Source organism: Lampetra fluviatilis, chromosome 74 (assembly GCF_964198595.1).
Source record: "Lampetra fluviatilis chromosome 74, kcLamFluv1.1, whole genome shotgun sequence".
Lineage (NCBI taxonomy): Eukaryota > Metazoa > Chordata > Hyperoartia > Petromyzontiformes > Petromyzontidae > Lampetra > Lampetra fluviatilis.
In genome coordinates, this window is record NC_136348.1 from 1699060 (window position 1) to 1711122 (window position 12063).

General features: G+C 49.0%; 1 protein-coding gene across 1 annotated transcript in view; it reads right to left on the reverse strand.

Annotated features, from left to right (window-relative positions):
- LOC144953340 (uncharacterized) overlaps nucleotides 1–8670 on the reverse strand; it is a gene marked incomplete at its 5' end in the record, with an annotated part of 276268 nt that extends 267598 nt beyond the window's left edge. Inside the window, 1 exon segment of the mRNA XM_078883903.1 lies at nucleotides 8448–8670. Coding sequence (XP_078740029.1) covers nucleotides 8448–8670 — 223 coding nt within the window.
- Nucleotides 8671–12063: the final 3393 nt, after the last annotated feature.

The following is a 12063-nucleotide window of genomic DNA, read 5'->3' on the forward strand; positions in this document are numbered from 1 at the left end:
CGTCAGCCACCAGAAAATTTATGTTACGTCGCCGAGCATCGGAGGAATCGCCGTTGGCCTATCGTGGGGCATTGATGGCGCTGGCCATGGCTGCCTACCCCGACGCGACGGCCGACCATTTGGATCCTCTCATCCTCTCCCGTATGCTGGAGTTGGCTCAGGAACTCAAGATTTTGCTGCCAGTGTGCGGCCACGAACCACTTACATCGCGATGGGTGGCGCGCTGCCTGGACGCAAAATTTAATATCAGGCGTTGGGACCAGATGGCGGCGTGGACGGGGAAACCGGAGATCGACGGGCCACCTTTGGGGTGGTCTCCACGACTAGTGGTCCACTGCTCCGACGACTCGGGCGACGACGACATGCTGGCTGCTGCTGTTTCGCACGAGATTCCGGGACGGCGGCTGCGCGACCAGCGTGGCAACTACATGGGCCGTCCGCGTGCAAGGGCTGGGTTGTCCGACCGCCGGCCGACGTCAGCGGCTTGCTTCAAGTGCGGCAGACGGGGCCATTTCGCCCGTGACTGCCGCTGTCGGCCTCTACTGTCGCCTCCTCCGACGATGGAACCTCCATCTCCTCCACCTGCCGCGGAGCCGCAACAACCTCGGGCGAGTCGGCACACATCGGACACCCGGCAGGTCCTGTCACATCACCCATCCATTCGCACTCATTCTCACACTCCTCAGGAAAAATTTACTTCCCCCGCTACAGTTACGCGATCTGCTACGCAGTGGAAAAAATTGGCTCGCAGGGTGGTAGCTGCGGCTTCGGGCTCGTCGACGGTACGCGGTACCATCGACGGCGTTGATGTGCGCATCTTGGTGGACACGGGCGCGTCGGCCACCATCATTTCTGATGTTATTTTCCATCTGTTGTCCATCCCTGCGTCGCAGATACGTAGGGTTAATGATGCGTGTGTCGCCGCGAATGGGGGAAGCATGGGTATCTGTGGCCAGGTGGATGTGAGCATCGCTATCGGAAATATTACCGCCGCAGGACCTGTGTTAATCTCTCGCTCGCTAGCTGTTCCATGCTTACTCGGTACTGATTTCCTGCGTCGGATGCCGCTGAAAATACGAGTCGACCAGGACTGTTTATAAATGCCGGGGGGTCGTCGTATGGCGTTCCTGCCTTCCTTGTTGGCCAGCGCGCCTACAGGTAACGCAGTCACTGCCGTTGTTGCTGCTACGGTAGAAGTACCGCCGGGAGCACAGATGTTAATACCGTTGCGTTACCGTAAACCCCTTCGAATGGGGAAGGGTGCAGAAGGCGTGCTGCTATCCCCATCTAATTCGGCATCTAAATCATTTTCTTTAGCGGCGGCGCAAACGATCGTGCGACCGGGTCAAGCACCTTTTATACAGGTGTTAAATGGGGGACCTGACCGCGTTATTGTTCCAGAGGGGTCGGTGTTGGCTCACGCCACTACCGACTTCGCCTCTTGCGACGCAGCGCCGCGCGCACGAATGCCCGCTGGTAGGCCCCCACACGATCGCTCTCAAGAACGTTGGATCGCAGATTTGTGCGGAGAAAATTCTTCCTTGTCGAACGAACAAAGGAACGCCCTGCGTTCATTATTGATACAGTACACTGATGTTTTCAGTAAAAATGATTTGGACCTCGGCCGCACGTCGCTTTTGTCGCACCATATTGACACCGGTGCGACGCCTCCCATCTCTATGCACCCTCATCGCATGAGCCCGGCGGAAAGGGATCACGTGCGCGGAGTGGTAAATGAATTGTTGGCGGCGGACATTTCGCCGTCCAACAGCCCTTGGGCCGCGCCCGTCGTTCTGGTAAAGAAGAAAGATGGCGGTACAAGATTTTGTGTTGATTTCCGCCGGTTAAACAAAATTTCGGTGGCAGATGCATACCCCTTACCGAGGATGGATGATTCGTTGGACGCTTTATCGGGTGCTAAGTTTTTTTCTACCCTTGACCTGTCCTCGGGGTTCTGGCAGCTTCCCCTCGACGATGAGTCGAAGGCGAAAACGGCATTCCGCACGCCGCAAGGTCTCTTTGAATTTAATCGGTTGCCTATGGGCTTGAATGCGGCACCGGCGACGTTTCAGCGGCTCATGGAATTGGTGCTGACTGGACTGCAGTGGGAAACGTGCCTCATATATCTTGACGATATAATTGTTTTCAGCCGCACGTTCGAAGAACACCTCCAACGTCTAGAGGCGGTTTTTCAAAGAATGCGTACGGCTGACCTTAAATTTAAACCTAAAAAATGCCACCTTCTGCAACACTCTGTCCGCTACTTGGGTCATATCGTCAGTTCGGACGGCGTATCCACTGACCCTCTGAAAACGAAATGTGTACGAGAGTGGCCCACACCCACTTCGGTGGGAGATGTTCGGCGGTTTATTGGGGTCGCTTCCTATTATCGTCGCTTCGTTAAAAATTTTGCGACGTTGGCAAAGCCATTACACGTTCTGACTGGCAAAAATCAAAGGTTTAAATGGGGAGCGGAAGAGGAAAAATCTTTTATGGCACTTCGGAACCACCTCGCCACGGTGCCAACGCTGGATTACCCAGATTTCTCACAGCCGTTCATCCTCGATACGGACGCTAGTGATATCGGCATTGGGGCCGTTTTGTCGCAACGTAAGGACGGGGTAGAGCGAGTAGTGGCGTACGGCAGCCGGGTTTTGTCCCCTGCGGAAACACGCTATTGTGTGACAAGACGGGAACTTTTGGCAATTGTTCACTTTGTCTGTTTGTACCGGCCGTACCTGTATGGACGGAAATTCCTAGTTCGCTCAGATCATGCGGCTTTACAATACTCCTTGAAATTAGATCAACCGTCTGGCCAATTGGCCAGGTGGCTGGAATCGTTACAAGAATTTTCCTTTGATATTACATACAGAAAGGGGGCCCGTCACGTAAACGCTGACGCGCTCTCAAGGCTGCCGCCCCTTCCTCCGTGCACTTGCCTGACGGGCACGCACCGCTGTGCGGCACCGGCCGCTCCGCCTTGTCCGGTTATGGGGGCGATAGCGGATGAGGATGCAGGGGCGGAAGCGAAGGCGGACGACCAGCAAGGGTCGGTGGACACGGATGATATCTTACGGTTACCGCACGCGGTCTGGCTACGTGAGCAGGAGGCTGATGCCTCGCTGTCTCCACTACGGAAATTGATAGGGAAACAAAAATCTCGATTGGCGGGTTGGAAATGGCAGATGTTCCGAGGCAAGTCGGGACTGTTAATGTGTACTGACGGGTTGTCCGACCGACCACGCTTGGTGGTGCCTACTTCGCTTCGCTACGACCTGCTTCGTGCTTTGCACGCTGATAAATTGATGCACCTCGGCGTCCAAAAGACTTTGGCCGCACTGCAGAAGGATTTCTTTTGGGCCGGTATGACGGCGGACGTCAATGACTTTATTCGCTCATGCCAGGACTGTGCAAAGAGGAAGCCGCCTCGGAACCCCTATGTACCACCGTTACGTTCCATTGAGGTGTCCCGCATTAACGAATTGGTCGCTCTCGATATTCTGGGCCCGTTTCCCCCGTCGGCGAGGGGCAATAAATACCTTCTCGTCGGGGTGGAATATTTTTCTCGATGGCCGATGGCCTGGCCCCTACCCGACCAGACGGCAGCATCCATTACCGACGCTTTCTTGAACGGGTATGTCATGGACAAGGGGGCACCTGAAAGGCTGCTCACAGATCAGGGGCGGAATTTATCTTCCAAATTGCTTAAGGAAGTTTGTGACGCGTTGGGTACGAAGAAAATTTGCACTTCTCCTTACCACCCACAAACAGATGGTATGGTGGAACGATTCAACCGCACCCTCTTGGCTATGCTTTGTCACACGGTCAGTGAAAAGCAAACCGATTGGGACCTGCACATACCAGGCGTCTTAGCGGCTTACCGCATGGTTCCACACACATCCACGGGATACTCACCATTCTTTTTGATGTATGGCCGGGAAAATGTTCCACCCATCGACGTGCAATTGGGTGAGCCAAGCAAACGACCGTCCCGTTCCTTGCCTGACCACGTGCGTGACTCGCTTGAACGAGTGACGGAGGCGCGAGAGGCTGCCCGGTGTGCGACAGCCCGTGCTCAGGCAAGGAACGAACGTTATGCGCGTCGATCGCATACTCACATGTCTTGGTCAGTGGGGGACCGGGCGTGGCTCCAATGCCCCCAGGTACCGGCGGGCACATCCCCCAAACTGCACAGGCCGTGGCGAGGGCCTGTAACACTAATAGATGTTTGCAACTTGCAGAGTATCCGTGTTCAGTATGAAAATCGGCGGTGGTATGTCCACTCCTCACGGCTTAAACCCTATGTTGACGCGCGTGTCGGCCCTTCATCCCCATTAGTTGACCTGCCGGGTTCCGTCGAGCCGACCACGCCGATTGCCACACCCATTGATCCCAATGGGGACTGTGTTGTGCCTCCTACAGATGAACAGGTTCTGAGGGCTGAGGTGGCCCCAGCCGCCCCCCCTCCAATGAGACCTGACCTGGACGTGACCAAGCATCCACAACCTACTTCTTCTTCAAGCCTACCACCTCCTGTCCATCCGGAAGCAAGGGGATCAGGCGCTGGAAGCGGAGGGGGTCCCGCGTCACGTACGCGGTCGAAATCTCTCCCGTTTCGTTAACGTTTGATCGTTCGTTTAATTCCCTGTTGTTACTGCGCTGCAGGGGCGCCCTAATGTATGTCGTGATTTTGTTGTATGGGTGACTTTTTTTAAATGTTGTAGGCGCAGGGACGCCGGTTCACCCTCATATCGTTAAACGCACCTTGGTGCCCTAATAATATGTTTCGGAATTGGTTTATCACCCTTTCCCAGCCGAGACGGCTAGTTTTTTTCACCGGGGGGGGGGGGGGGGGGTGATGTAATAACAGCTATGGTGGGTTCACGTGGGGGATTGGCTTGCCGGTCCTGCTTGTAGCCAATAAGGGTCGAGATAGGGAGCGTGGGGCCGGCGTGATCACGGCATGTCATCAGGAGTGATTGGCCCAGCCATTTGGGGCCCCAGCCAATGGGGATCCGGGTAAGAGGCGTGGTCCCGGGATTGACAGGGAACCATCGAGAACGGTCGAGATTGCCCATGGAGGATTGGCTCGGAGGACCACGTGACGAAGGGATTAAGAGGGAGAGAGTGGAAGGATCGAGAGGAGACTGGGAACTGAACGGGGGCGAGAGCCACGCGCGAACGGGGCTCCGGGTGCCACGTGCGCGGTGGGAGCTGGTGGGAGTCCGCTGCCGCTACGTTGTCTGCCAGCAACGGAGCGTGTGGGAACAAGTGTACCGTGAAGTGAAAATAAAGAGGACCGATTCCGAATCCGTCTCCGGAGAATTATTACATATATGCTCGAAGCACGTGTGCTGTTTCATTCAGACGCTGTCGCCTCGACAGACCTGTTTTTCACCTGAGGACGGCTGCTTGCGTTGTTGCCAAAACGTCTTGAGAATTATGTTATTATGTTTTATTGTTATTATTTTATTACTTCCCTTCTACGTGACTTTACCGAAAGAACCAAGAAGATTTACCATTTCTTCTTTGTTGGTCAGCTGGCGGTACTGGTACTCGTAATCGCGAGCCAATTCGTCGTAGAATTTATCCCAGAGAGCCTTCGTATCTGCTGGCATGGAATACAGCAGAATCGTAGCGAAGAGTTGACGAAGCTGGTACGGCATCTGAAAGAGCGAGGCTTCTTCCAGACACGCAACCCATTCGCGATCGCTCTCAAGGTAGCCTGCTCACATGGCTGCTTCCAGCGGTTTGTTTTGTTTTATTTTATTTGTAACGCCCCATCCATATGCGCTCCACCATCCACCATGCCCTTGCATCGCAAAGACACAGCTCCGGTGTGCGTCAGCGTGTGCGCCATCCACAGTGACATTGGTCAGCAATTGCACCGTTCCGATCGCACACAGGTTGGCCCCTGCATCCTCCGTCTGTATGTACACACACAGACAGATCCGCTATGGGGCCACCTATTTTTTATTATATTAAAATGTATTTAGTTGGTTTTTTTACGTTTACGTATTCCCATTGTGGGTGTTTTACGCATGCATCAGATTTTTGGGTTCGTCACATATGGTATCAGAGGTGTGGGTCACTCCATTTCTCAATCGAACAATAACGGGGATCGTTTAAGTTATGGCAGCTTGCAGATAGAAACATTGCATGATCGTATACTAATAATGACAGAATTTGCACCCCAGTGGAGGGCATCCCCCACCCGGCGCTTCTTACCGGTACTGTGAGACTTACAAATCCAGACCTCTCCTCCTCCTGAACCGTTCACAATACCCTGTGGTAGTACCAGAGGTGTGGACTCGAGTCATGTGACTTGGACTCGAGTCAGACTCGAGTCATGAATTTGATGACTTGCGACTCGACTTGGACTTGCATAACAATGACTTTGTCCCACCTATGAGATGTGGACTCGAGTCATGTGACTTGGACTCGAGTCAGACTCGAGTCATGAATTTGATGACTTGCGACTCGACTTGGACTTGCATAACAATGACTTTGTCCCACCTCTGGGTAGTACCATAATCATCTCCATAAAGCGATCACTTTCCAATGGCCATTTTGATCCCGGGAGTTACCCGGGTGGTGTCACACTGTACTGATTGTTTTAGCATGTCGCAAATTCCGATATGGCTTGTGCAACGGCCAAAGAGTGACAGCGGCGGGTGCGGGCTGCAACCTTTTTTGACAGTTTATTAAATTTCAAAGTGCATGGGATTGGCACTCCAAAACATGATAAATGTACAGTAACGCCAACTGCATCCGTGCCAAACATGATACGCGGACACATGCTGCATATTATGCAACACATGCCCTTACCAGCAGCAGCATGCACAACATCTGAATTACACAACCGAAGTAGACAGCAAGCCGTCCATGGAGACGTGATCAACGTCAATACATAATAATGGTAATAAGCCGGATAAACCGAAAAGTACCCATTGTACCCATCAAACAGTCAGCTGGGTTGCCCCATGGGGGTATTGACCCATGGGCGAAACTGTAGGGGTGCGCTACGCAACTGGCGTGGTCCCGGCAGGTGAAGCTGCCAGCTCAGTCCGCTAAGACTTAATGTATATCGACCCCTGCCTACTCGTAAGGTAAAGTTGTTTGGGGACTCCACTAATCGCAGAACGCAGCACCCATTTTTTACATAAATAAACGTAATATTAGCGGAACTACCATTCGCACACTTGCATACACACCACAGTCACACAGCGCAGGGTCTGCGCCCACAGTGCACTGCAGCACTGCGGCGCAGACCTTGCCAAACCTATGCTATCGCTCTCTTCCGGGCGTGTTAATTACTTATTTTTATCGAATCAAAGTGAGCTGTGGCTTTTTGCCGGAAGTAAATAAATTAACGTCCAGATACGCACGCAGACGACCAAACCAGCGTAGTTGTTTAAGATTAGCGATTCTTATACGACCACACTGTGATTCTAATGATATTATAATACCTTAACTCCGTTTATATGGTTATGAATTATAACACTAGTTTATAATAGTTTAATGTTTAGTGTTTTCTTTTATAGTATTACAGTTTACATGTTATAGAGTACAGTTTATCCCCGACATACTTCGGGATTAGGGACTGGTACGTTAATGAACGATTAACTACGGGGACCTTTCCACTCAAGGAACGCGTGTTAATCGGGTAGACAGCCAAGATGCTGCTTGTGTGATGGAGATCCTCCACCTGAAATTATCTTAGCATTTTTTGCTAGGAACATTATAAAATAAAGAACGGACAAACGTTTGTTAAAAATACGTTTTTATTAATCTGCAATAATGTGTACGTCAAAACTCGAAGGGAATATTTATTACGTCCTATGTTCACACATTTCCAGTACAATGCAAACCATTTCCGTTCCAGGAATACCAAAGCGTTAAAGTATCATTCCCATGATTTCTTTATTAGTTCACCACATTTGTTCACTGTGCGTCTATGTTGAAGTCAAGGCCATATATCCAACGAACGCGTCATCAATGCACATCCTGAAATCGGCTATCTAAAGTCGATTAATACCAATAAAACAAAAGCTATGTACTTGAAAAAATCGTTTAAAATGTTGAGTAAAGATGTACCTACAGACGCATTCCAACTTTAGCTCAACAGGAACACCTAACGACTACAATTGAACCCTCTCACAACCAGTGCTTTTCACACCACTTCGGCAAGTAATCCGATAATATTACAAACCACCACTGTGCACGTCATTAAACTATCACAAAAACTGTAAAACTAAAATGGTCAAAATTACACACAAAAGTTATCGATACGGCTTAAAAGGTATAACCGCATGCACCATTATATTTCAGTCACCGCTAGCTCTCGGTTTGATCCTCGAGCCACTGCATGGGATCGAAGGTGGAAACTTCTTCAGGGCTCATTGCAGCACCTTGAATTTCAGCTTTTGATTTCAGTTTCCTATCACTGTGGACCTTCTGATGCCTGTTCATGTTTGATGACTGTGCAAATGTCTTCCCACACACAGGGCACAGGAATGGCTTCTCGCCCGTGTGTGTTTTCTGATGAGTTTGAAGATGTGATAACCGTGCAAATGCCTTCCCACACACAGAGCACGGGAATGGCTTCTCACCAGTGTGTGTTCTCTGATGACTCTGAAGATGTGATGACTGTGCAAATGCCTTCCCACACACAGGGCATAGGAATCGCTTCTCGCCCGTGTGTGTTCTCTGGTGTCTCTGAAGATGTGATGAGTGTGCAAATGTCTTCCCGCACACAGAGCACAGGAACGGCTTCTCGCCCGTGTGTGTTCTCTGGTGTCTCTTAAGATGTGATGGCCGTGAAAAGGACTTCTCACACACAGAGCAATTGAATGGCTTCTTGCCTCCGTGTGCGTGGGGCTGTGGAGAGCGTATCTGCTCCATGTGAGCGTAGTAACAGCAGCGGTGTTATTGAGTCAAAAGTACGCTATCGGCCGCAATGATGTTTAACGTTGAGTTTTGGATTTTGTTAACTGCTAAAACAAGAACGACACTGGCGTCTAACCGAGACGCAAAAAAATCCCGCTCATTTAGCGACGAAAACGTTTAAGAGTTCATCCGCGAAAATAGACACTTACTTGGAGATTCACGGTATATCGATGTCTGTAACCCGTCTGAAGATGTCGCCACGAACTCTCCCGACGCAAAGTCGCCTTACTGTTGACACAGCAATTGTGCTCGCCAGGCTGCGTTGTCTCGCGGTAGAAGGGCGATCAGCAGAGCGACGAGTCGAGCGTAGGGGTCGGCACGGTTTGAACCGACTCAAACTGGTTTCAAATTGAGCAATCCAAACCAAACCAGCGACGACTGAACCAAACCAAACCAAAACCAAACCAAACTAAGCTAAACCAAACCTCTTAAGTTGGCTTGAACCAAACTAGTTTGAGCCGGTTCCACCCTGTCCGAGCCAAACCGAGTCGGTTTTCGTAGCCCCAAACCAAACCGAACCAGTTCAAACAGAGCCAAACCAAACCGATTTGGTTCGGTTCAAACCGCGGTTTGGTGGTTTGAGCCAAACCGTGCCGACCCCTAGTCGAGCGTCCAACCTCATCAAGTTCCCTCTCGAAATGGCATTGAGCTCTGCTTCTGAGCCGCCTTATAACTCCCCCCCTAGGATCCAATCCTTTGTCTTTCAGGATATTTGGATTCGATTGTTAATTTTGGAAGGTACAATCCGCATGTCTATTAACATACCGAAGGGTAATGTGCCCATTGTGCTTCAAGCATGAATATGTAAGTGCATCTCAGTGTGTAATTATGCGCTTATTTTGAATAAATGGAATTAGCGCTGGAAAAAAACACGTTCCCCATGCCATCCATTGTCCTAGATTATAATCCCATACCTCCATTTACGTGATTATACACTATAACAATTAATAGTATTTTACAGAGTTAAAATCGATAGGTTGTAGTTCATAGTTTATAATATTATATACTCTTTGGTTCTTTCAGTAAAAGACACATAGGCATAAAATAAATCACGACGTTTCGGGCGCAACACAAGCGTCCGTCATGTGGGAAAGCATGGTCTGCTGCTGAGGCAGACTGTTTTAAAATGTTTGAAATGGGTGTAGACCTCTGGTCATATCTCCCCAACAAGGCAGCCTTCCCTATGATGTGTATTTTAGCAGTATATTTACGGACACACATGAAGATAACAAATTTGTCTAGAAAAGGCAGGCGACTTGTTCTACCAACACGATTTCAAATTTCTATCCGAAAGAAGTATGAGTTCATTCATGAGTAGTATTCACTAAGCCCCGATTGCACTAACCTACACACAGTTATGATTAAACAAAGTAAACATTAGTCGCTCATTCCAGCTCAGACATGATCATAGCAATTATTACCAAATCCGTGTCGGGTCCAACGAGAGCACGGCACGTCCACAAACTCTCAAATTGTATACCCTAACATTACAAACTCTAACAATATAACCTTTAAACTATGAGCTATACATTGTAACGCTTTAAAATAACACTACAAACTAGTGTTATAGTAAACTATAATGTTGTGAACTCTAACAATATAAGCTATGATCGATACATTATAACGCTATAAAACAACATCATAAACTAGTGTTACAGATTAGAACACCGTACATTGAAGTGTGATATTCGAATCTCATTTGAATTCTTAGCTTCACACCGTGGTCCTCTAAGAATCACACTATGCTCGTGAGTATGTAACATGTCTGTATGTAATATGCATGAATATAATGTCTGTATGTAACATGTATGCATGTAACATGTATGTATGTAATATGCATAAATGTAATATGTCTGTATGTAGTATGTATGCATGTAAAATATGTAATATGGACGTGCGAACCAAGGGTGGAATATGTGAAACGGAAGGTGCAGGATCAGGATGGGATAAAAATTATTTGAATAACACTTTGGTGGTATAAGGATCAAGCTGTCCACTATTGGATGAATGTTCAATCTCAATGGCATCAAATAGCAATATTCAGTATGAATATGTAAAATAACCCCCCGCCAAATAATGAATCGTTACAATTGTAATGACTCAAGACTCACACTGCAGAGGGTTCTTTTATTTAGCCTTTACCGCGGTTTCAGACCCCAGGCGTCACGATATAGCAACGACGACGAGACAGCAACCAGCCAACACAGCCCCAAACCTCGTTCCTCCCCCTCTCTCATTCTCGGCGTGAACCTCCGCCTACACTTGGTCTCGCCTTCCCTTCTCGAACTCTCTCTATCTTGTTGTCACCACTTGTCCCTTAGTTGATGCACTGTCTTTACATCACCCACCTCTGTGACCTCTACCTGACCCCGCCATGGGCGGAGCATCTTGGGGAATTTTCCTGGTGGCACCTGTAGGCAATACAACCATGCCCTGTCCCCCACTGCCCATGGAAGCACGTGTTCCCGCCGCTCCGAGTTCTTTTCATTAGCGGATTGCGCTCTGGTGGGGAAAGGTGCTCGTTATGAATCGTTTCGCAACGTTCAGGTCCAGAATACCGAAGTAGTATATAGTACGGTGTAGACTCGTGTGATGTAAGAGAATAAAGTGTAGCTGGAAGCATATTATATTTTTTACGACGTAGAATTGTAATGTATTACTTACTGTTAGTTGCTGAGCTTATTGAACAGTATATTTAGTATACTGATATAAAGTATAAACTACATAGTAGAACGCTTTAAATCGAAAAATATGTAGTTTATACTTTAGTTGTTTACGTGGTGGTCTAGTAACTGCAGCTACATAATATTAACATTCCATCCCTTTAATAATGTTACCCCTACCCCCTCCCTTTGTTGCTGCTAATCCTGCATAATGCACGGGCATGATGACTTTAAACCCCCCGCCAAACCTCCTACGCATTTCACAAGTAGTACTAATCGCATATCTGCATTTTCTATAAATATGCTAAATTCCTCTTGATATGCAAATTATTTTGTCAAGGCGCCCTTCCCCCCTCCAACAGCTTAAATAGTCGCTCCAAGCCTGGAGTGTGTCATTCAGACTGTCTACTCGACAAACGTGCTCTCAACCTGAGGACGGCTGCTTGCGTTG